This window comes from Ochotona curzoniae, unplaced genomic scaffold (genome assembly GCF_017591425.1).
Source record: "Ochotona curzoniae isolate NIBS_2020 unplaced genomic scaffold, NIBS_Ocur_1.0 contig_3037, whole genome shotgun sequence".
In the NCBI taxonomy this organism is placed as follows: Eukaryota; Metazoa; Chordata; class Mammalia; order Lagomorpha; family Ochotonidae; genus Ochotona; species Ochotona curzoniae.
Window position 1 is genome coordinate 4,655,361 of NW_024465699.1, and position 26,106 is coordinate 4,681,466.

The window sequence follows — 26,106 nt, forward strand, 5'->3', positions numbered from 1 at the left end:
AGTGCGGGAGTTCCAGTTGTTACTGCTGTGTAAAAACCATACCAATCCTTAGTAGCACAGAACAACTGCTGCTTTATTATCTCCAGAATCTATGAATGAGGAATTCAGAGCGAACATAGGAATGGTGACTCTGCTCTGCTCCACAGCGTGTGCTTGCTCAGCTGGGAATGGCAAGGACTTGGAACCTCTGGGGGCTGGAGGTTCTCCAGCCAAGATTGCTTAGTAATGTGTTTGCTGACTGAAGGCCAGTTCCAGCCTCTGGGAGGCTGATCCCAGCGCGTAGAGACTTGGGCTTTCTGCAGCGTGTTAGCTCTGTCCTGAAAGGAAGTGGCCAAGCCCCAAGGAAACCAGAAGCTTTGTCTGGGCTAGCTGTGGAGGTTGTATGGCATCACATCTTCTGTTTTCTGCAACCACAAGTCTTAAGACTCCTCAGCCTGCAGGTTCTAGAGTTGACATGGACCTCACTTTAGATTGGAGGTGTGACTGTGCCAAGTTGGGGAAAAAGCAACATCATCAGTCAATTCCTAGTAATGTTGATCTGATTTTCTCATCATGCTCATTTTCTTCTATTATATTTAATGATGTTCAGGGAAAAGGCATCGTTACACTCCTTTTATTAGTTAAAATGATTTATCTGGATCAGAGTTTCTCAGCTTTGGCACTATTGGCATTTTGGACCAGATAATTTAATAATTCTTTGTTGTATTTTGTGGGACTGCTGTCCTTAGCAGTGTATAGCAATTGCAGGAAACTTTGTTTTATAATAATTTTATTAGTAAAAAGTTGGGGCTTGGTTTTAGTACAGTTTTCACAGTTTATTTTCTAGTCACTTGTATTTCCAAAAGCACTTTGGTCTATGTTGTAGCTAGCCACTGATATATACCAAGTCATCTGCATTCTTAGTGGTTTAAAACAATTTAACAGCTATTTATTTTGTAAGTGAAACTGTCATTTGGGCAGATCTTGGCAAGGAAGATGGGGCTTTTTTTCCATGCAGAGTTAGTTTGGGCAGTGGGGCTGAACTTGGCATGTTCACATAGCTGGCAAGTCGGTGCTGAGTGTCAGCTGGGACACTTGTAGGGCTCAGGGCTGGGAACCTTAGTTCCTTTCCACACATGGCCTGGACTTCCTCAGTGATATGTGGCTAGGTTCCAAGAATAACTGGCCCCATGACCAGCACCAGTGAAAGTTGTATCTCTTTTTTTTTTAAAGATTTATTTTATTTTTATTGGAAAGTCAGATATACAGAGATGAGGAAATACAGAGAGGAAGATCTTTTGTTCATTGAATCACTCCCCAAACAGCCGCAATGGCTGGAGCTACACCTATCCAAAGCCAGGAGCCTGGAGTTTCTTCCAAGTCTCACATGTGGGTGCAGGGTCTCAAAGTTTTGAGACTGCATTCCCATGCCGCAAGCAGGAGCTGGATGGAAAGTGGGGGCACTGGGGTTAGAACCCATGCCCATACGGAATCCCAGCACATACAAGGCGAGGACTTTAGCTCTAGGCTACTGCGTCAGGCCCAGTTGTGTCTCCTTTTATGATCCAATCTCAGAAGTCACTGGGTCAGTTTTGCTGAACCTGTACTCACTGAGGCAGCCACAGAGGTATTTCTGGATTAATTGGTGGGGGCGAGGGTGGCGGTGCATAGACTCTACATCTTGATGTAGTAGTAAAGTTATAGAAATACTGTTGCTGCCAGTTTTGGAAAATGTTGTCTGCCACAGTGTGTGATAAACTGGAAATAGGGAGTATTTAGCTAGGCTAAAATAGCTGGGCTACAATATCCATGTCACATTGGAGTGCTTTAGTTTGATTCCTGGATCTGATTCCTGATCCCAGCTTCCTCCAGTGCTGACCTGGACAGCAGCAGTGCTGGCTCAAGCAGCTGGCTCCCTACTACCCACACGGGAGACCTGGACGCTCAAGGTCTCGGTCTAGCCCAGCCCTGGCTATTTCAGACATCTGAGGAATGAGCCAGTTGATGGGGGTGGGCTCTCTCCTTTCCTCTTTCTCCCTTCTCCCACCCATTTGCTTCTTAAATAAATAAATTTTGGAAAGATTGAAAATGAACCCTTTTCAAGGATAACCTTCTCTTGGGTTATCAATGTACAGTAGAACACTGATTAATGTTTATAGCCTCCCTGTCTGGCTCACCAATTCTTAGACTTTGTAGCAGAATGACATTGGCAGGGTTATTTAGCCTCTGTCAGTCTCTTTCTTTGTAGACAAAATATATATTTGATCTTGAAAAATAAAACTCTCAGGAGCTCAAGTCCAGTGTTTGTGACAAGTATGGAGTTTTTTAAAAACAGCATGCTGCCCCCTAGGGGCAGTGTAGTACTGTTGAAACTTTTAAGCTCCCTCATGCAACATAAACGTACTTGAAGTGTTAAGTGGAACATATTAAGCAGAATTGAAGTTTTCTTTGACTTGTTTTAATTTTTATCCCTTCATGCTTCCACTGATATATATTGATAAGAAAAGTTTGGATTTTCTTTTGTTCCCCAAATTAACCTGTTGATCTTCTATTACTCTTCTGAACGTTTTCCAGGGATTTTACAAAGAAATGCACATTCTTTAAAAAAGATCACAGAAAAAGAACTCCAGTTGAACATGCTTATTTGCAGTAAGAGATTACAAGTGATAAGAAATATCATAGATTTCACGAAATTCAAAGATTTTTTTCATGAATTAACTGCTGAACAAACTGTTAAAAGAACTTTTTTTTAACTACAGAAATGTTTATCATCTTTTCCTATGGTATTTTTCTGAAAAATTCTTCAAGAGACACAGGGACGAAGATGTATACGTGTCAGAGAGACAGAGAATTCTGATTCACTGGTTCACTGCCAAATGTGGCAGCGGCTAGGTCTGCGCTAAGCTAGGAGCTCATTCCAGGTCTTCCCACGTGGGTGTTGGGGACCCAGCTGCCTGAGCCATCTCCTGCTACCTTTAGGACTGCCCCTGAGCAGGAAGCTTGAATCAGGAATGGATCTGGGATTTGAACCCACACTCTCTGACAGGGAGTCTGGGCATGTAAACGTGTCATATGTCTTCTAGGCCAAATGCTTATTATCACCCTCAAAAGATGTATTTTTAATTATGGTAAATAAATCATATATAACAAAGTTTAATGTTTTAACTGTTTTTACATTAATAATTCAGTGGTATTGGGTATATTCATTACCAGTATCCATTTCCAGTAATGTTTTAGTTATTACTTTTACTTGTTTGGGAAGCAGAAAGAAACAGAAAAAAATATCTCCGACTCACTCCCCAGATGCCCATAACAGTTGATGTTGAGCCAGGCTCGAGATGGAAACTGGGAACCCAAGACCCATGTGGGTGGCAGGGACCCAACTCCTGAGCCATCACTTGCCTCCCAGGGTGCACAGCAGCAGGAAATTGGATTGTGAGCAAAGTTGGGACTAGAACCCAGGCATTCTGATAGTGGGTGTGAGTGTCTTAACCGTTGTGCCTAACACCTGCCCTTACAGACTGCAGTTCTGCGTCCATTAAACATCACATCCACGTTCCTCACTGTGCTTTGTGTCTTACTTTGACCACAGTGGACACCGCATGTAAATGAAAGCTGCAAGTGGTTAGCGTTGTGTGACCAGCGTATATCCTTCGGCACAGCATCTCCAGGTCCTTTTGGTTTGCAGTGTGTGCCAGAATTTCATTCCTTTTTAAGGCTGAATAAAGTCCACTGTATAGGTGTACCACATTGTGCTTATCCCTTAACTGGTCACTTGATTTGTTTCCCCCCTTTGGCTGCTGTAATATTACCGAGAACATCCTGCTGTGAATGTGGCTGTGTAGATGTCTCTTTGAGACCTAGCTTTCCCTCTTTTAGTGTATATATCCAGAGGTGGAAATGTTGGATCCTCTGATGATTCTTTGAGTATTTTTCATCTTTTGGGGGAACTGCCATACTGTTCTTCACAGTGGCTACACTATTTGCATCAACAGTGCACTTCCAATCTTTTCCCCGCCAAGGACAACGCTTGTTATCTCTCTTTAATAGCATCCAATGGATATGAAGTTATATCTCATTATTAGTTTTAATGTTTCTCTACTGAGTAATAATTTTTAAAAGATTTATTTGTTTTTATTGGAAAGTCAGATATACAGAAAAGATCCTCCATCCGCTGATGCACTTCCCAAGTGGCCACAGTGGCCTGGGGTGAGCAGATCCAAAGCCAGGAGCTGGGAGCTTCTTCCAGGTCTCCCACATGGATGCAGGATCCCAAGGATTTAGACTTGTTGACTGCTTTCCCATGCCACGAGCAGGGAACTGGATGGAAAGTGGAGCAGATAGGACATGAACCTGCGCCCGTATGGAATTCCAGCACATGCAAGGCAAGGACTTTAGCCACTAGGCTACTGTCCTGGGCCCATTCTGGTTAATAATTTTTGAAAGATTTGTTCAATTTTACTGGAAAAGCAGATCTACAGACAGAAGGAGAGAGAAAGATCTGTCTGCTGGTTCACTCTCCAAATGACTGTAGTGGTCAGAACTAAGCCAGTCCGGGGCCAGGATCCGGGAGCTTCTTCTAGATCTCTCACATGGGTGCAAGGTCCCAGGCTTTGGGCCATCATCCTCTGCTTTCCCAGACTACAGGCAGGGAGCAGGATGGAAGTGGAGCAACTTGGACATGACCCAACACCCATATGGGATGCCAGTGCTTTGAGGTGGAGGATTAGCCTATTGAGCAATAGCACTAGCCCCACTCCTTAATAATTTTGAACATCTTGTGTTTGTTGGACAATGGTATAGCTTCTTTAGAGAAATGTCTGTTCAAGCCTGTGCCATGGCTAAGCTTATGGGTGCCAGTTTGAGTTCTGGCTGCAGGATTTCCAATCCAACTCTCTGCTAATGGCTTGGAATAGCAGTGAGGATGGCTCAAGTCCTTGGGCCCCTGCACCACGTCATAAATCCAAAAGGTGCTCCTGGCTTAGGACTGGGTTAGGTGTGGCCGTTGCAGCTGTTTGCGGAGTGAGCCAGTGCGTGGAAAATGTCTCTCCCTCTGTCCCTTTATCCTTTCCTTTTCTCTGTAACTCTGCCTTTCAAAAATAAGTTTGTTCAAATTCGATGTCCATTAATTTTTTTAAGCTTTTTTTTTTTTAAAGATTTATTTATTATTTTTTATTGGAAAGGCGGATATATAGAGAGGAGAGACAGAGGAAGATCTTCCGTCCGATGATTCACTCCCCAAGTGAGCGCAACGGCCGATGCTATGCTGATCCGAAGCCAGGAGCCTCTTCTGGGTCTTCCCCGCGGGTGCAGGGTCCTCGACTGCTTTCCCAGGCCACAAGCAGGGAGCTGGAAGGGAAGCGGGGCCGCCAGGATTAGAACCGGCGTGCACATGGGATCCCGGGCGTGCAAGGCGAGGACCTCAACCACTTGTGCCACCGCGCCTGGCGCCCATCCATTTTTTAAAAGATTGGTTTATTGAAAGAGTTATGGAGGAGGAGGGGCATATATTTGTATCTGTTGGTTCATTCAGTGATCTCGATGACCAGAGCTGGGCCATGCCGCAGCCAGGAGCCAGCAACTTAACTTGCTAAGCCACAGTGCAGGACCCTGGTTTTTGTGTGTGTACATTTATATTCTACAAGATCCTTGATATCATTTATTAGATGCAAATTATTTTTCATGGATTTCTTAGAGTGTGTATGTGTGTTTTTGTCATTTATTACGAGAAGAGTGTTACTCTTCTCTTTAATTTTTATAGACCCTTCAGGACAGTGTTGAATAGAAGTGACAAACATGCACATTTTAGATTTGTTCCTGGTATTAGCGGGAATAAAATTCGTCATTCACTGTTATATGTGATATTCCCTGATGTTTTTTTGGCTTGCTTATTTGTTTGTTTTTTTGGATTGTCTCTGTGAGATTGAGAAATTTCCCTTTTGTTCCTGAACTATTGTGTATTTTTACCAGAAAGAGTTTGTCAGATGCTTTTCCTTTATTAGTATTTTAGTATGATCAAGCCTTTTCCAGTCTATAATTTTATTTTATGGTTTTGGTTTTTGGATTTTAAACTCAGTAGGGTTCTTGCTATAAAGCCCAGTTGGTCATGGTATATAATTCCTTTTATGTTTTTCTGGGTTTATAGTGTACAGTCTGTTTTTATATATTACTGGATTCAGTTGTCTAATACTTGGTTGATGATTTTGCATATTCATATTCATAAAACATTAGTTCGAGGTTTTGCTTTGATAACATAGTCTGATTTTGCTATGTAGGTTATATAAGGCCTCATAGAATTAAATGAGAAGGTTTTTTTTCTTCTGTTTTTGGAATAATTTGTGCAATATTATTATTTGTTTAACTATTTGGTTCAATTCATTAGTGAAGACATCTGTACCTAATGTTTTGTCTGTGTGAATTTTTAAAATTATTCGTTTTCTTGTTGCATATCTTCAGATTTTGTATGTCTTATTTCCTCTGAAGTAGTTTATGCATTTCTTGGAATTTATCCATCTCATCTAGGCCATGCAATTTATCGGTGTATAGTTGATCATTGCATTGCCTTGTAATTCATCCCATTTCTTGAAGATTAAAGTTTCTTGTTTCCTTTCTGGCTTTAATTATTTCTTGGTCATTGTGGCTAATGGTTTTCTTTCCATCTAATGCTTTTGCATTTAGTTTGATTTTTAAAAATCTTTTGTTATTAAACTGAAAACATCATTGGCTTAATGTCTTTCTTTTTTAAAAGATTTTTATTTATTTTTATTGTAAAGGCAGATTTACAGAGAGACAGAGGGAAAGATCTTCCATTCACAGATTCACTCTTCAGGTGGCTGCAGTGGCTGGAGCCGAGCTGATCTGGAGCTTCTCCCTGGTCTCTCACATGGGTGCAGGCTTAGGGCCATCCTCCTGCTTTCCCAGGCCACAAGCAGGGAGCTGATGAAAAGTAGAGCAGCTGGGATACAAACCAGCGCCCACATGGGATCCTGGTACTTGCAAGGCCCGGATTTATCCTCTCGACTATCACGCCAGACCCAATGCCTTTCTTCTAATGAGGTTCTCTGTGAGCTCTGTTGAACTGCATTTCATCTGTATTAAATATTGTATGTTTGCTTTCATTTATCTGTCTCACAGTGTTTTCTAATTTTCTTGATATTTTTCTAATTTTATTCCACTGTGATCAGATAACATACTTTTCATGGCTTTAATCTTTTATAGTGTATTGTTGCTTGCTTTGTGGCCTCATAGTTCTCTGCTTTGGGGAAGGCACCATGTTTTGTTTTTGGATACAATGTGTTAAGCCTGATTTGTTTATAATACTGTTCCTGACACCTGATTTCTTTTTCGTTTTTCTGCTTATTTATTCTGTCTCCAACTACTGTTGAATTCTCTTTATCCATCCAGTTTTGTCACTTCTTGATCTTAATTGGTGTATTTTGGAATATTGTATTTGCACATATTTGTGTTTTTTGTCTTGCTAATATTTTGGCCCATTTTGGTTACAAGGCATCCTTTCCTAGTAACATGTTTGCTACAAAATCTAATTTGTCTGATATTAATTCAGTACTCTATTGTTAATATCTTTTGTAATACAGATTTATACATTTACATTCAGTTTTGTCTTTTTGAGCCTGAAATGTGTCTATAAGAAAGCATATAATTAGAGCAGATCATTTAAGAAATCATTCTGCTACTTTCAGTCTTTTTTTTTTCCAAGTTTTTTGTTTGTTTGTTTTTAATTTGAAAGGCAAGAGTTACTCAGACCTCTTGCATCTGTTGGTTCACTCCCCAAATAGCCACAAGGGCCGGGGTTTGTTCGGGCCAGCCCTGGAAGCTTGGAACTCCGTCTGTGTGCTGTGTGACTAACTGGGGCCCAGGTATTCAGGGTATTATCTCCTGCTTTCCCAGGCACTAGCAAGGAGCTGGTTTGTGAGTGAAACAGCCACAGGTGGAACTGGGGCTCACAAGTGATGTGCTGGAAAGGCAAGGTAGCTGAAGGTGCTGTGCCATAACAATCCCCTTCAGTCCCTGCGTTTTGATTTTGGGTGTCTTGTTTATTTAATGTTTTATTAATTGGTTTCTACATATTTTGTCTCTTCTCTATTTTTGTTTGTTTTTGTTTTTATGCAGCTGTTTTTTACTGTCTCATTTTAATTCTCTTTACTACATATTGTTTGAGTTCATTTCTTGGTGACTATTGGAGAAGGACATTGCTTATAAGCATATAGCTAGTGATAATTGCTACTTTATATTGATAGAATACAGAGATTTTGCTGTATATAAATTACCTTCTTTTGTACTGTTGTCATACCATCATTGTAAGCCTGTCAGTTGTACAGTTTTATAAGTATAGCTTTATGCAATTGTGTGTTAAACCAAATGGGAAAAAGGTCGCAAGCACTAAGTATATTTAATTTGTTTATATGGTAGCTGTCTAATAATCACTTTTACAAGTGCTCTGTATTCTTTTGGATTTGAGTTGCTGTCTAGTGTCCTTTGATTTTAGCTTTTGATACTTGGTTTCTAGGGCAGATCTGCTGTGTGTTGAACTCTAGTTTTTGTTTGTATGTGAAATTTTTATAATTATTATTATTTTTAAAAGTTCATACATTTTGAAAGAGTTACAGAGAAAGAGAGATCCTACATCCCCTGGCTCACTCTTCAGATGCCTGCAACAGCCAGCCCTTGGTCAGGTTGTAGCCAGGAGCCAACAGCTGCATCCCAGCCTCCCATCTGGGCCACCTTTCACTGCTTTTCATAGGCCTTTAACGGGGAGCTGGCTTAAAAGTGGAACAGAAAAGCACAGACTGATGGCATTGTTGGAATGCCCACCAGGCTGCAGTACTGGCCCCTGAGTTCAAGTTTTAGAATACTTAACAGGGCTTTTTAAATGATCGATTTTATATTGATTAAATTCTGATAGGTTTTGCCTTTTGTAGGATTGTTTCATTTAATTTGGCAAATTTGATGTTTGCAAGGTCTGAGTGGTATCATCTATTCATTCCTTACAGTAATAATTTGCATTTTCTTTGAAAGTCTTGCTAGAGATTTATCATATTTATTAATCATTTTGTTCATTCCCCACTTTTTCTGTTTTTTTTTTTTTTTCTCATTTTCATTGATTTCTGTCTATCATTTCCTTCCTTTTTGTGTTGTATGTTTATCTGGCTCTTTTCTATCTAAGTTATTTAGGAGAGAAATTATATTGATTTGTTTGAGACATTTCCTATTTTCCATCACATGCATATAGTGGTGTAAATGTCCCTATCCTCACTGCTTTAGCTGTGCCCCATCAATTCTGATATATTGTATTTTCATCTTAATTTAATCCAGTTGTATCTTTTTATTTCCCTTGAGCTTTTCCTTCCTGCTGTGGATTATTTAGAAGCCAGGTGTCTAGTTTCCATGTGTTTGAGGGCTTCATGGTATCTTTCTGTTCTTAGAGAATACACTTTGTGTAATTTGAATTCTTTAAATGTGTTTAGATTTGATTTTTAATTCTAGAGTATGGACCTCCTTGGCAAATATTTGGTCGGAATTTGAAAATAATATGCATTCTGTTATCAGTACAATGTTTTCCTAATATTAATTAGATCTTATTGACTAATGTTATAATTTAATTCCATAGTCACACTATATTATTTTTCAAATTAATTAATGAGAAATGTACTGTTTCATGACTATGGGTTTGTCTTTTAATTTCCTCTTTGCAGTTTTGCTCTCACATCATTTACATCCGTGTTGGCACATTCACATTTAGGATCGCTGTGTATATCCTTGATGGATTGGCTCTTGTATCATTATGTGGTATCTCTCCCCTGTTCCTGCTAATTTTCTTTGCTCTGAAGCCTGCTTAATCTGATCTTACTGTAATCACTCCTCTATCTGTTGAATGTTGTTTCCATGGTAAATATTTTGCATCACTATTTTTTAGCTGTCTATATTGTTATATGAGTATACTTTAAAAAGTTCATTGAAACTGAAAGATAAGATTACTTTGGTGCAAATTTCTTTGAAATTCATGTATAATTTTTCTGTAATATCTTCCATAAACATTATGAAGAGCTTTTGTATGAATTGAAAAAGTAGTTTTGCACCCAAGTAAATATATGTATGTGTGTATGCTAAGCTACATGTAGATATGCAAATATATTTTTTTAAAGATTTATTTTTTATTTTTATTACAAAGTCAGATATACTGAGAGGAGGAGAGATAGAGAGGAAGATCTTCTGTCCAATGATTCACTCTCTAAGAGAGTGCAACGGCCGGTGCTGTGCCAATCCAAAGCCAGCATCCAGGATCCAGGAACTTCTTCCTCCAGGTCTCCCACACGGGTGTAGGGTCCCAAGGCTTTGGGCCTCCCTTGACTGCTTTCCCAGGCCACAAGCAGGGAGTTAGATAGGAAGTGGAGCTGCCGGGATTAGAACCGGCGCGCATATGGGATCCTGGCACGTTCAAGGCAAGGACTTTAGCCACTAGGCCACGGCGCCTGGCCCTAGATATGCAAATATATGTGTAAATGCGTAAATATATATCCTGTTTTTTTGTGTGTGTTTATTTGAAGGGCAGAGAGAAAGAAACTAAGAAAGAGAGCTCTGGTCATTGCCTTCTTGCTCAGATCGGGCCACGCTGATTCCAGGATCCCAAAACTTAATCCATGTCTCCCACATAGGTTACAGGGACCCATGTGCTTAAGCCATCATCTGCTGTGGCACCAGTAGGAAGTTGGATCAGAAATAGAGCTGGGACTCAAAAGCAGGCTCTCTAATATGGGGCATCGATATCCCAGGTTCTATTGCCTTACCCTCTGCATCAGATACTTGCCTTTAAACTTTTTGTTCTAGTTTTACATGAAATTATTGAAGCACCTCATGTTTTAGGAGACTGTAAATTATTTTCCTACTCTGCCAGTTACTGTCTTTTATTTAAATTGTTTATCTTACTTGGCTAGCCCCCTCCTTATAAAAAACTGTTTTAATATTTCTATAACATTGACTTTTACTTTCAGCTTGGAGTCTGTTGAAATGAGAGCAGCTTCAGACCTTGACCATCACTGGTTGACATGCTGTTTCTTGTAGTCTTTATTACTGTTTCACTTACGTTTGGCAATCTTCAATAATTGTGACTGTTTCTATTTGAGTTTGTTTCTTTTATCAAGTTGTCCATAAAATACAAGCTTGTGGGAGTTAAACTTTGAATTCTTTGATTCTGATAGCTGCTTTGAATTCTTAAGTTCTAATAGCTTCCGGTTTTGTTTCTTAATTTTTTTTCTGCCATCTGAGTGTTGATTTTCTGTATATATAACTGTTTCACTTTTTATCTACAGCTTTAAAGCTACAACTTCATTGTCACTTAATATCTGATATTGATAGTGGTGCCATATTCTTTCTTCAGTAGGCAGTCTATTTTTTAATTTCTTAGGTTAAAAATTCAGAAGCAAAGATTGGTTAGTTACAGGTTTTATTTTCTTAAGAATAAGAATACAATTTGGAGTTTGAAGGTAATTTATGTATTAAAAACAAAAAGAATCCTGTATTTCTTGAAACACTTAAGTTACAAAAAAAAAATGAGTAGGGCCCACCAAAGTTAAACTTTTAATATGGTTTGTTATTCCATGATGATTTACAGTACTTTTATCAATGGGTAGTATCCCACTTCCGTAGACAGCACCCTTCTGTCTCCTTTTTGGCTGCTTTTCAATTTGTATTTTTTTGAATTGGAGCTTGAATTCCTAAAAAACCAGTGTGTTAATTCTTCTCAGTAGAACAGCTCGAACTATCGCTCTTCTTCAAAATAGTTTGTAATTTTCGCTTCAATGGCTGTCATATCTGCCACATACTTATGATTTTTACCCTGATGTTTTGAAATTTATAACTATTTTCTACCAGTTTTAATTTAAAAATATGTAAATAACTTTGTCTTTTACATTATGTCGTATCCTACACTGCCCTTTAGTTAGCAGCTTTTTCTTCTAACTTAGATCTAGTGTGGACAGTAATGACCTCACGTTTCCGGTTGCCTGCTGGCAGAACCTACAATGTACGAGCATCGGAGTTGGCCCGAGACAGACAGCACACGGAGGTGGTTTGCAACGTCCTTCTGCTGGATAACACTGTACAAGCTTTCAAAGTTAATGTAAGTATTTCTTGCCTTTAGAAAAAGATGATCTGTCTTCTAAATTTAAGACAAAGAGGTATACATTTATATGAGTCTAGATAGAATTTGAGCACTAGGACTTTAAGTTATATTACAGTTTGAACAGTCCTCTTTAGTTAAGAGAACCTTTGATGTGGGTTTGCTTTTTAGGTGCCTGTCCTCCTTCACTCTGAATCTTTTTCAAGAGTTGCACATTTGATAGCAATGGCAAACACGAGCGGTGCACTGTGATTAGTAAGGCAGATCGACAGTGTGTGGGTGGTTTTTATAAATATTCTGGAAGGCGTTTAAAAAGAATGCATTAAATAATTTATGCATTTTCATTATAGTCTTGCTTGTGCTGTCTGTGGATAAGACTTTTGTCAAACAAAGGTAGATGACAGCCCCGATCTTTTCTGAGTAATATATCAAGTGTGTATTCAATAAATATTTGTTCATCCTGTTTGTGACACTAGCTTCCAAAGAAGTTGGCAGCATCCTAAGAATTGCCTGAATTATCATAGTGCCATTATGATACCCCATAAATTTAGCATCATGAAAATAATAGTATCTAATAAGTAGAGCCTGTTTGAGCTGAAATTCCACATTCCTTATTTCCAAATCTCTGTGTTGGTATCTCTCCGCTGTTGTATTAATTATATTTTGAAATCTTTAGATAATGCATTCTGTTTATACCAGCTTCTTAAGCTTAAAATTTTTCTGTATATTGTATAGTAGGATTACTGATTTATCTTTTTTATGGCAGAATTCATGGCATTATATGTTGGAGAAAGGGACTTCAGAGTTTTGAAAGTTGCATCAAAGAAAGTATCTTTGAGTTTATCTAACTTTCCCACAAGTTCATTGTCAAACTTAATTTCTTTCATATCTTAGAGTTGGAGTATGCATTGCCAAGGCAAAATAGCATGAAATGAAGAGAAATGTGCTTCATAAAAATTTCTGTTTAAAATGCACTCTCATGTATTAAACATTGACATAAGAAAATACTCTTTTTCTGTTGCTGACACATTAGAATCTGGGGATAGTCATGGGTAAACTTAATAATTCTCAGCTTAATTAATATTAATATTTGCTATTTGTTTAAACTTAGAATTCTGCACATGTTTTAAAATATTACAAATGAATTTTCTGTGGTTCCTATCCAGCATAATTTGTTAGGCATCTGAGTTGATAATAATGATTTGTATTTTTCAATTTAGTAATCTACTATTAATTGCTTTTTGAACAGATGTGAACATATAATATTTTTGCATGTTCATGTTTTTAGCGAATTTAAGGGAACTTAAAACATCATGAAAAGTGGGATTTTCCCAGAGGCTTTTTGAAGTACCCTTATATATTTACCTGCCAGTTTCAATAAACCCAGGTATAATTGTAATATGATAAGTATTCTGGTACTGGAAAAATTCTTTGCCATTATCTCAAGTAATCCAAAAACTTACTTTGGAATAATAGTTTATGAGAATGATTCCTCTAAGTATTTGGACCCAAGTTGTTCAAACTATGTTTTTCTGCAGATTGTGTGTATTTAATTTGTCTGATTGGCTGCTCATTAACACATTTTATAAGCTATATGGCATGTATTAGCAACCAGTAACCTAGTTCCATATTTATAAGCTCTGATAATTGTTTTTTGGTGTCTATTAAGTCTCAGAAATCTTGGTGTGCACAGCTGCTAGGTTCATCAGCATGTTTGTTTTCACTGGAAAGGAAGGAAGAACCATTCATTCTTCATTGAAGATTACCTAGAGAGATTTGCCAGTTATCTTAGAGTCTTAGCTTTTCCTGACCTTAAAGATTTTTTGCATCATAGGTGAAATATTCGTTGTTGGCAAAGATTGCTTTCTTCCATGTGGAAGTCATCCTGTCAGAGCCATATCTGAATCTCTTCCTGAGGGAAATGGATAAAATAATGAAGTTCAGACATAATGTAATCTAATTATACTTGCTTTTTCTCTGCCGTGTGCATAGAAATGAGATAAATGTTTTAGTGTTAATCTAGTTTAAGTCTTGTTTTTTGGTTTGGGTTTTTTTTTTTTTTTAAGACATTTTTTATTTGAAAGATTTACAGAGATAAAGATCTTCCATTATCTGGTTTACTCCCTAAATGGCCACAGCGGCAAGAGCTGAGCTGATCTGGAGCCAGGAGCCAGGAACTTCTTCCAGGTTTCCCACACAGGTGCAAGGTCCTAAGGCTATGGGCCATCCTCTATTGCTTTCTCAGCCCAAAAGCAGGAGCTGGATGAAAAGTGGAGCAGCTGAACCAGTGCCCACTTGCATGTGGAGGATTAGCCAGTTGAGTCATTGCACCAGCCCCTCAAGTCCTATTTTCACTGTGGCTTTGACACAATAATTTGTTTACTATAGCCAGTCTGTGGAATGTGTTATCCTCTTTCCCTAAATTCATTGTCAATTCACTGAAGCATGTTTCCATTAAACGCTTAAAAATGCATGCTCTCTGTTTTATTTGGATTGATTTCTATAACTAGTGAAGGTTTTTTTCCTCCTTAGTTTTTGGTCTCAACGTTGATTTTGGAACACTCATTTTCAGAAATTTTGGGGGGGAAGTATTATTTAGGTAGCATTTATTAAATATTATTTCTAACCCAACTTAGGTTTAATTGGTTAACTCCTTTTCAAGTATTATTTATACTTACCACTCAGATTTTATCTAACTTTTTGTTAACGTTTGGTGGTTTGTTTGTACTTGCTATTTAAAAAGGTAAATAATTCTGCAAGTCATATAACAACTAGCAGGTCCTTACCTGCTACTCCTTAGAAATAATCATGTATTATTTGTTATTATATGTTACCGTAGTTCTGAGAAATAGTCCACGTGTTGTTTTTGGTTCTGTCTTTGTTTGGTGGTTACGCATATTACGTATTGACTTTGGAGGATGAGAATTTAAGTCTCTGGTAACTCACTTCTCCATATACAAATGCTTCCTCTTGTCATCTTCCTCGTAAACGTAGAAGCTGTCTGATAATATTTGGTTAGTTCAGGGTTTGTTTTCCCAAGAGAAGATTCCTGCCGTCATCTGTGCTGCTGATGTAGCGTGTCCCTGCTGCTGCTGTTAGAGCTGATGGAGAAGAACCGACTACAGAGCTCTCTCCTTGGCAGTGTGTAGACTTTCTGCTGGCTGCAGGCTCTGCCTGTCTTCTGCACTGTACAGATGAGTCATTGTACCTGGTGGCCCTGAGGCCAGAGTCCTTCTGGTTCATTTTCTTCAGAGAGTAAGTTTACTTCTGGAGTCCCAGGAGGGAGGGGAAAGGGAGAATGTTCATGTAGGAAGGTGTTCCTTCAGTAGACTCGACACAGCCTTTTTTACACTCCCATTCAGGTTTGGTTTTTCAAAGTTCTTTTATACCTCAATTTTCTGGACCTTGTGGGGTTCCAGAACTTGCTCCTGGGTCTTTCTCACAGAAACTGTTTAAAATTTTCATCATTATTATTTTTTAGCTTTCTTCTGGCTGTTAGTTGGTGACTGTTTAAGTTGCTTTTCCTAGAAGTTTGTTAGTGTAACTCTTTTATTTCTTCTTTCACTGTTGGTTTCTGTGTGCCTTAAGCAAACATTGTGTTCCGTCATGTTTAACCTTGAAAACTCTAATTGATTTTTGAAAGTGACACATGCACATTATACATGCAGGATCAATATAGACAGATAGATGTTCTACCCACTGGTGTACTCATACCTTTCCACCTTTTCTGTGTTTTAGTTTAATTTGTTAAGGTAATAATACCTACCTTTCTTGGTATGTTTAGCATTAAATTAGATTATTGGGAATATCTGGCTCATATTTATGCAGTTAAAAAGGCTGACTTTCTAGAGTGTTATGACAGAATGCTGTGCTCTCATCCCACACTGGAGCCCCAGTTTTTCATTGCTTTGTCTCAGGCTTCCTGCCGATGTACATGAGGGGCAGTAGATTTTAGTCCAGGAACTTGGATTCTTCCCATCCCTGTGGGAATCCTGGCTTTGGCCTGGTCTGACCATAGCTATTGTGGGCATTTGGGGAGTGGACCAGCAGATGGACAATTTCTGTCTGTCTCTCTCCCCCACCCAATCTCTGTCCCTCAGCCTTTCAAATAGATAAAAAATATTTAAAAAAAAAAAAAAAAGAAACTTACCTGTATATACCTACTGTGCTTGTGATGCTAGTACTAACTTTTTGGTTTTAGGCATCATTATTAATTTCCAATTAACACAGATGAGATTTAGTTGTCTCTTATTTCTGACCCCTACTCCTCATCCAAGCACCATTATTGATTTATGGAATGTGTTTAATGAGTATTCTGTGTACATTATTATATCTTTGTTAATCTTAATCATGGTTGAGATGCATTGCCCAACTGTGATTTTTTTCTTTTGTGTAAAACTTTACTTTTCATAGAAGTGGCAATTTTCTTTCCTTTCTCTTTTTACATAGTATTTTTTAACACCCGTATATAATTGCTCCCCAAATTCTTTAATAATGGTTTAAATCGCCTCTTGGTATAATCTTATCATCAAATAGTCTATCAAATTCTTCTTGAAGAGATCTCTCAGGTATCTTCTGCAGCACTCCTTTTTTTGCTGTGTACATTTGATGCACAACTAGACTAACTCATTGCTATCATTTTGACCATTCCTTTCTCTCAGGCATTAATGTGTTCTGTTTCCCATCTTTGTCAGACAGTTTCTGCTGCTATGACAAAATACCTTAGACTGAGTGATTTGTAAATGGCATAGGTTTATTGTTCACAGGGCTGGGAAGTCCTCAGTCGAGATCCTGGTGAGGACCAATCCTTGCTTCCTGGATGTCACGCTTTGTCCTCATGTAGCAGAAGAGAGGGAAGTATTAGTTCCCTTTTGCACTTTTAGCTTGCATTTTGTCTTAAGATTTTTTGTTTATGTGCTTTCATGTACTTGAAAGGCTGTGCGACAGTTCTGCTGGGACTATTTGGTAGCTTTTCCTTGAGGGTTGTTATAAAAGCCTGAGCTAGCCCACCCAGTTCTCTCTGGTTTCCTTTACTGTGATAGAGCCTCTTCTTGTACACATGCCTCCACTGGTGCCATCTTGTATCATAACCGAGCCCACTCCAGTGACAAATTCCTGAGCCTCCAAAGCTTTGAGCTAAATACACCTCTTTTCATATACAATTGGCCCATACCCAAATTTGTTACTATAGAAATGCAAAGCTGACTAGTACATTGGGCAAATCGTCTATGTATTCCTTTTTTTGTTTGTTTTGTTTTGTTTTTGCTGATTCACTCCCCAGAGAGCTACCACAGCCAGCACTGGACCAGGCCAAAGCCAGGATCTTTTTTTTTTTTTTTTTAACAATTTTTGTTTTGAATTTTGAATTTTATGGTACAGTTCCATAGAGTCTAGGATTCCTCCCCTCCAAAAAAAATTTCCCACCCCTCAACTCATTTTTCCCATAATGTTATAATAGTATATTCCTTCATACAGAGTTATAATTCTACTACTCTGTTATTTAAGTGTGATTCAACGTTATTGGTACAATGTCAGATAGTCCAGCATCCCATTGTCTAGATATGTCCAAGTTTCATTGGGAGTCCATCTTTGATTTGGAAGTAGGCATGCATATTGCATTGTATCTTCACATCCAGACATGGTAGCCTGTATTACTCTATCACTACACATTCCGTTAAGTGAGAAGCCACAAAATAAGGTCAACAGCAGGTACGAATTTGAAATAATAACAGCAACAAAAATTACAGCATCATGGAGTCAAAAAAATACACCACTGAATAACCAACACATGGGTGATGAAAAGAAAACGTAAAAACCTAATTTGCATGATGGTTTCCTTCTGTTAGAGAGAACATACTGTATTTGTTCTTTTGGGATTGACATTTCACTGAGCATAATGGTATCTAGTTGGGACCATCATGTCATCTGCAAAAAGCGATAATTTTAGTTCCTTATTTCCAATTTATATTCCTTTAATTTCTTTTTCTTGCCTAATAGCTCTGATAGGGACTTCCAGTACTATATTGAAGAGTAATGTTGACATTGGACATCCCTGTCTAGTTCCATATCTTAGTGGAAAAGCTTCCAGTCTTTCACCAATTAGAATCATGCTGGCATTGGGTTTTTCTTAAATTGCTTTGATTGTGTTGTGTGTTGTAGAATGTTCCTTCTATGGCTATCTTGCTTAGGGTTTTAAGCATGAAGTGGTGTTAGGTTTTATAGATGCACTCTCTGCATCTATTGAGATGATCATATGGTTTTTATTTTTCAATTTGTTGATGTGGTATATCATTTATTGATCTGTGAATGTTGAACCATCCCTGCATGCCTGGGACGAATCTCACCGTGTCTGGGTGAATGATCTGCCTGATGTGCTGTTGGATCCTGTTGGCTAGTATTTTGTTGAGGATCTTTCCATCTGTGTTCATCAAGGATATTGGTCTGTAGTTCTCTTTTTCTGTTGTGTTTGTCTGGCTTTGGTATTAAGGTGATATTGGCTTCATAGAAAGAGTTTGGAAGGATTGCCTCTCTTTCTGTTCTTTGGAAAAGCTTGTGGGAGATTTGGGTAAGTTCTTAAAATGCTTGGTAGATTTCAGCTGTCTGGTCTAGGACTTTTCTTGGTTGGGAGGGCTTTAGTTGCCAATTCCATCTTAGTCCATCTTAGTCTGTTTAGATTGTTAATTGCCTTATGATTCAATTTTGGTGGATTGTATGTGTCCAAAAATCTATCCATCTCTTCTAGATTATCTGATTTGTTCGCATATAATTGCTCGAAATAGTTCGCGATGATTCTCTGCATGTTTGAGGTATATTGTTATATTTCTTTTCTCGTCTCTGATGCTATTGATGTGTTTTTCCCCCTCCTTTTTTTGATTAGTTGGGATAGTGGGGAGTCTATTTTGTTGATTTTCTCAAAGAATCTGCTCTTTGATTCATTGAACTTTTGTGTAGTTCTTTTCGTCTCTATTTGTTTTTTTTCTCCCTTGTTTTGATTATTTCTTTTGCCTAGTAATCTTGGGATTGCTTTGCTATTGTTTTTCTAGTTCCTTTTACTGTAAGGTTAACTGATTTACTTGGTGCTTTTCTAGTTTCTTGACATGAGCATTGATTGAAATGAACTTTCCTCTTAACACTGCCTTGATTGTGTCCCATAAGTTTTGATATGTGCGCTGATGCCTTCATTTGTTTCAAACAAGTTTTTAATTTTCCCTTTGATTTCCTCTCTGACTCATTGCTCATTTAGTAACATATTATTCAGTTTCCATATGTTTACAAGTCTTTTCTTGGTGTTTCAACTTCTTGGTTTCTAGCTTCACTCCATGATGTTATGAGAAGATGGTATAACTTTGATTTTTTTAAAGTTTGCTAAGGCTTGTTTTGTGGCCTATAACATGGTCAATTCTGGAGAAGGCATGTACTGATGAAAAAAAATATATATTCTGTATCTGTAGGATGAAAGATTCAGTAGATACCAACTAAATCAATTTGTACTAGAGTTTGGGTGAGTTCTGTTCTTTCTTTGCTGAGTTTCTGTCTTTTCGATCTGCCCATTGATGGTAATAGGGTATTAAGGTCTCCCAGTGTGATTGTATTAGAGTCTATTTCTCCCTTTAAATCCATTAATATTTGTTTTATGTAGCTAGATACCTTGGCATTTGGCGCATATACATTTATTATGGTGATCTCTTCTTGCTCATGTATCCTTTGAATATTATGTGGTGACCTCCTTCATCTCTTAATGTTTTCACATCAAAGTTTATATTATCTGATATAAGAATGACTACACTGCGGATTTTTTGTTACTATTTGCTTGGAATGTCTTTTTCCTTCCTTTTACTTTCAGTTTCCTCTGATCTTTGTTGGGCCTTTCTCTGTGGGCTCAGCTCATTGAGATCAGCCCCCTCACAAAAAGCCCACTCCAAGCCACCCCTTGTAATTCACACTCTCCATCCCACTGTGCTAGATGGTGCCAGGAAGGGCACTGCTGGAGCATCGGAGCTGCTGGCTTTCATATCCAGGGACAACATAGACCCTGCAGTATGCAAAGCTGGCACTGACTGCCCTCCCCATGGGATCAGTTCTGAGCAATCAGTCAGAAACAAACCCACTCTGAGCCATCCACCTCAACTCCGCACTCACTGCCCCACCACACAAGACAGTGCCCAATCTCCAAGCTGTGGGTCCTGCCCTGCCACTGGTCTACTTCCTGAAGTTCACAGCTCTTCCTCTGAATCCAACTATTCAGTTGGATTGGCAAGTCTCAGACTGCATTCGCCTGCTGATATCTCCACATGAACCCAGGCTCCTCCCTCCTGGCTGCCACAGAGCTCAGCCGCACATGGCTCTGGATCCCTGGCTATTGCTGGTGTCCAGATCCCCACTTGCTGGCAGCTGGTGGGTCACTGCCACACTGCTCTGCCGCTTCCCTGTGTCCTGGGGGTCTCCAGGTAACCCTCTGCCAGCTGCCTGACCCCTATCTTTTCCTGTAATCTGCTGCTTGTGCTTCACCCTGTTTAATGATTCTCTTTCTTCCCAAATGTATCTGCACCCTATGATGCCATCTTGCCTCTCCACGTCTGTATACTCTTGAATATTCTGCATTGGGGTGGAGAATGTTAGAAATATTAGCTAATTTAATCGTTATTGTTTTTACATCCTTAAAAGATTTCCTCTTTGTTCTGTTTCCATCAGTTATTGACAGAAGTCTTCAAGTGCAGTAGTGCATTTGGGGGAGGAAAGGGGATGGAAGAGATGATTAGATCACAGGTAAAAAAGTCATAATGAGATGAAAATGGTTAAATTCCAGTGTTTCGCACCATAGTGGAGCAACTGTAGTTCATAGTGATATATTCCATACCACATGAAGAACTAGAAGAGAGGTGCTGGTAGGCTCCAAACATATAGGAAAAAATAAGGATGCTAATTACCTGATTTGACCAGTGATTATAAATGTGCAAGGATTACATGTTCATCAGTATTTTAAAATGTTGTGCATTTGTCTATTTTGTCTGTCATTTGTATGTCCTGTATTTTGGAGATTTATCATTAGATACCTATACTGGTGATTTGATTCATCATTATGTAAAGAGTTGAATGCAAACTTCAAAAAAATTATAAAAGGTTTATGTGTTTTAAAGGCAGAGTTACAAAGTGAGAGTAGGAGACAGAAATCCTCCATCTGTTGGTTCACTCCCCAAATGGTCACAAAGGACAGGATTGGACCAGACTGAAGCCAGGAGCTTCTTCCAGGTCTCCCATGTATTTAGGGGCCAAGTATTTAGGTCACATCCTCTGCTGTGTTTTTGGGAGCCCTAGCAGTGAGGTGTTTGGGAAAATGGTGCAGGCAAAACTTGAACTGTCCTAGGTGGCAGTTTTACTTGCCAGCCCGGAGTACAAACATCTTTAAACCATGTAAAATTGAAGCAAGATTTATTTTCTGCTCACATGCTTTATTTGTTTGTTTGTTTGTAAGAATTAGACATCCTCTTTCTATTGCTTTACTCCCCAGGTGGCCCTAACGGTCAGGATGGGTTAGGCTGAAGCCAGCAGCTAGGAGCTTCTTCCAGGGTACCACTTGAGTTTGGGGATCCAAGTGCTTGACTATCTTCTGTTGCTTTTCCTGGACTATTAGTAGAGAGCTGGATCGTAAGCAAACCAACTGGAACTGGTGTTCATGTGGGATGCTGGTGTCCTAGACAGCAGTGTCATTAATTATACCATGACTGCACATACTTCATTCCATAAAATGGTATCTGAATAAATTCTCTCTTCTCTTAGCTTCTTATCCGTAGAAATTCTGTTTGTCAGATGAGTTTTCCCAAATGTCCTGTTACTGTGCTTTACTCTTTGTAGTTTTGAGTAATACTTGACTATGTTTCTGCCAAAACAACGTTGTTTGCTTTGGGTGTGTGTGTGTATGTATCCAAGTTCATGCTATCCTAGAAAATTATACTAAAGTATGTCTGTCTACTCAGGTGTGGGTTTGTTTTCTAATCTATTTAGCAATATCTGTCACATTGGTACTTCATTTACACAGTTTCTATGTTTGATTTTTGTTTCTTTTTACCACTGTGTAAAAAGCTGATTATTTGTTTTAACAGAGAAATGAAACCTTAGGGATTTTGTGGCTTGCACATAGCCACATGCCAAATAAGTGACAGAGCTAAGACTAAAACTCAGTACCTTGCCCTTCAAATTGGTGTTTTATTTTCTGCACCATTTCCTATGAGTTAGACGTTCCACTGCTCCATCTCGGTGTCCCTTTGTTTCTGTGTAATTGGTGACACATAAAACGTGTAGCCATGAAGGACTGCAGATACATGGGGGTCTAATGGTGCTTTGCTCACCAGTTTATGAGCATAAAGCTATAATGATGGCTTTTTAGGGAAAGCTTATCTGAAGTTTGCATGGCTGCCTCTGTTGCTCAGTTTCAGGGTCTTTGTTGGGACCTGAGAATGAATATTTTACATGACTATACAAAGATGACTTGGTTGCACCCATTCTCTGGTTATGTAGAGAGGCGGAGGCTGCCATGGCCTCATTAACATTTTATAATTAGCTGTTATTTATAGAGCACATTTTCCTGTTTCAATGCATGTACTAAATGGAATCAAAACGCCATGTTAAATTCCAGCTGTACTCCTTGTTCTCTGTATCTCTGGAGTAGGATTTTCTGTTTTGCCTAATGCCGAATGAGAAAGCAGTCTGTAGTTTTGTGAAGGTTTTTGTTTGTTTGTTTGTTTGCTTGCTTAGTTTTTGAGCCCATTAGTGAAGTTCTGCATACACTTCTAAAATGGTGCTTCTCAGAGGGGCTGGTTTGGAGCTTCTCCCTTTCCTCACTGTCTCTCTCTCCATCCCAAAGATATTTGGCAATGTCTGTAAACACTTGTGGTTTTCGTGTTGAGTGGGGATGCCTCTGGCATCAGCTAAGTAGGAGCCAAGTATGAGGCTAAATATCTTACACAGTGCAGCCTTCCCTACCACCCACAATGGAGATTGCATTATAAAAAATGAAGATAGTGCCAAGGTTGTTTGAAAAATTGTGATCTAAGGCTAATATTCAATAATTTTTTTGGTGAATAAAATTTTTTAAAAATTCTTTCCTTTTAATCTTGATTATTAGGAACTTCTTAGTCAGAAGAATCAATCCAGAGATTTCGTTTTGCCCCTAACCATATGCCCATCTATACACACATTAGCTTTTGCATGTTTGATGGCTTGCATTGTGAAGATACTTGAATGCTGATTGAACAAAATATTATTACACACTAGATAAATAGGAATGATTAAATTGACAAGCAACCACACAGATTTTTTTGTCTTCATGGGGAAAAATATCTATTTGAGTTCATCTTTTAAAGGAATGCAAAGTGGAAAGTAGAGTGTTTTTACAAAATTACTTATTTTTATTTGAAAGGCAGAATTTGCTAAGCAAGCAGAGACAGAAAGATTTTCCATCCAGCTTCACTCTTCAGACAGCTGCAAAGGCCAGAGCTGAGCTGATCCAAAACCCAGAGCCAGGATCTGCCTCACCCGTCCCCTACATGGCTACAGGGACTAACGGCCCTAAACAATTCTCCACTGCTTTCTCAGGCCATAAGCAGGGAGCTGGATGGAAAGTGGAACAGCCAGGACATGAACCTATGCCCATAAGGGATGCCCTGTGCTACAGGTGAAAAATTCGTTTTAAAGTAGAATGGGCCCGGCGGCGTGGTCTAGTGGCTAACGTCCTTGCCTTGCACGTGCCAGGATCCCATATGGGCGCAGGTTCTAATCCTGGCAGCCTCACTTCCCATCCAGCTCCCTGCTTGTGGCCTGGGAAAGCAGTCAAGGACGGCCCAAAGCTTTGGGACCCTGCACCTGTGTAGGAGACCTGGAAAGAAGTTCCTGATTCCCGGCTTCGGATTGGCACAGCTCCGGCCATTGTGGTCACTTGAGGAGTGAATCATCGGAGGAAAGATCTTCTTTGTTTTTTCTCCTCTCTGTATATCTGACTTTGTAATAAAAATAAATAAATCTTTAAAAATAAAACAGTAGAATGTGTTAGCTGCTAATTTTGAAGCAAGTGGCTTCAAATAGACAAAGTAAAATCTGCGAATTTCATTTTCTGGTATCTTAAGGTAAAAGAGTTAATTCTTCATCTGAGGACCCATGTATATGTATATTTGACAGTTAGATGGGGGAGAGGAGAGAGATTGAGAGAGATTTTGCATCTTGTAGTTTACTTTCCAAATGGCTGCCATAATAGCCATTAGTATCTTTGTCTTCCCCTTTTTTTGTTGAAGATATGCTGGATAAAGAAAGATTTTTTTTTTTTGAGACAGTTTAGTCTTTTAGTGCTTTGAATATATCAACCAATGCTCTCTGGCTTTTATTATTTCTTTCTTATGGCAGCTCAGCTACTTATTGAGATTTCCTTGTATGAGAATAGTCATTTTTTACTTCCTGCTTTGGAGTTGCTTTTTTCCCCCTTCCCCATTTCCATACTTTCTTAGTGTGATTCATTATATTCTTTGTACTTGGATTTTCACTAAACTTTTCATGTGAATAAAAGTGCTTTCATTAATCAAATTGGGAGTATTTACACACATATTTCATTGAATATATTTTTTCCTGTCTTTTGTCATTACACATACATTAGTGTGTTTAATAATGCCCTACATTTTTCTGAGGACCTTAATAATATTTTTCTTCCTTTTTTTCTCCATGTTATTCAGGTTATATTGCCTTTTTATTTGCTTTGAAGTTTACTTTTTTGTTGTTGTTTTTCAGTTTATCTGTGCTGTTGTGCCACATTGGTACTGTTGAGTCCTACGGGTACATTTTCCATTCCAGTCATTTTTCTTAAGTGTGTAGTGATTTCCCCAGTTTCAATTATGTAATGGATGGTTTCTGTCTCCTTTTCTTTGTTAGTCTTGTTAGATGTTGGCAATTTTATTATTTTAAAAGAATCAAATTTTTGTTTCTCTAATTCTGTTTTCTGTGTGCAATGTATAGATTTCTACTCTAACTGGTATTACTGCTTTTCTCTGATTTATTCTTAGAGGAGTGCTTACATGGCTGCTTTGAAACTTTTCCTTTTCTGTTAATGTAAGCATTGAGGTGTATAAGTTTACCTTTTAACACTGCTTTGGCTGCATCCTGCAGATATGTTCACTTCTATATTTTATATGTACTTTAAAATTTTTTGTTGAGTCTTCTTTGTTGTTCAGTTTCCGAAATTTTCCTCCTTTTTCTCACTGTTTTATTTTTTTATTTCATTTCGTTACAGAGCACAATATATGGTTTCAGTTCTTTCTGATAAGGTTTATCTTATGCTGTAGGAGTTAGTCTGTATGACTATTTCGTGGACACTCTGAGGAGATTACTCTATGTTTGAGATTACTCAAAGTGTCACGTTGATCCTGCATATACCTATATTGGTATATAGTTGAGTTTACCTTTATCTTGAAGATTTTCTGTTTCATAATTATAGCTGATTGCAGAGAATGGAATGTATGATATGCCTAATTATTTGTGCCTTTTTGTCTCCTATTTTTCCTCTAGTTGTATTAAATTTTGTTCGTTCATTTTCTAAATGAACATTATGTAATGTCTTTCTTTGTTCTGGGTAAAATTATTTGCTTTCTTGTCTTGTTTCAAAAATTATGCTTGCGTGACATTTTTTCTCATCCCATTGCTGTCAGTTGTCATAAATGATTGTATTTTAAATGAGGCTCTTTTAGTACCTGTATGATTGAGTTATTCCTTCCTCTCCATGCTGCATATTCCATGTATTTCTCTGTATTTATTGACTTTAATATAATTATTGATTTGTTAAAGTTTAGCATTTTAGTACTTGTGTTATTGACTTGTTTTTTTTCCCTTTTCTTTTTCCTACTTTTCTGAGATATAATTTCTGAAATTCTGTTCACATTTATTACCAAGTTTTTTTAAAGTATCTCTTTTTCATTTATTTTCATTTGTTTGAAAAGCAGAGTCCCAGAGACAGA

At 38.3% G+C, this 26,106-nt stretch overlaps 1 protein-coding gene across 1 annotated transcript in view; it reads left to right on the top strand.

Annotated features, from left to right (window-relative positions):
- Positions 1–26,106, top strand: part of PTPN4 (protein tyrosine phosphatase non-receptor type 4) — a 170,873-nt gene that overhangs the window by 23,102 nt on the left and 121,665 nt on the right. Inside the window, exon 2 of the mRNA XM_040979127.1 lies at positions 11,961–12,115. Coding sequence (XP_040835061.1) covers positions 11,978–12,115 — 138 coding nt within the window. The 5' untranslated portion in view covers positions 11,961–11,977. The remainder of the gene's footprint in view (positions 1–11,960; positions 12,116–26,106) is intronic.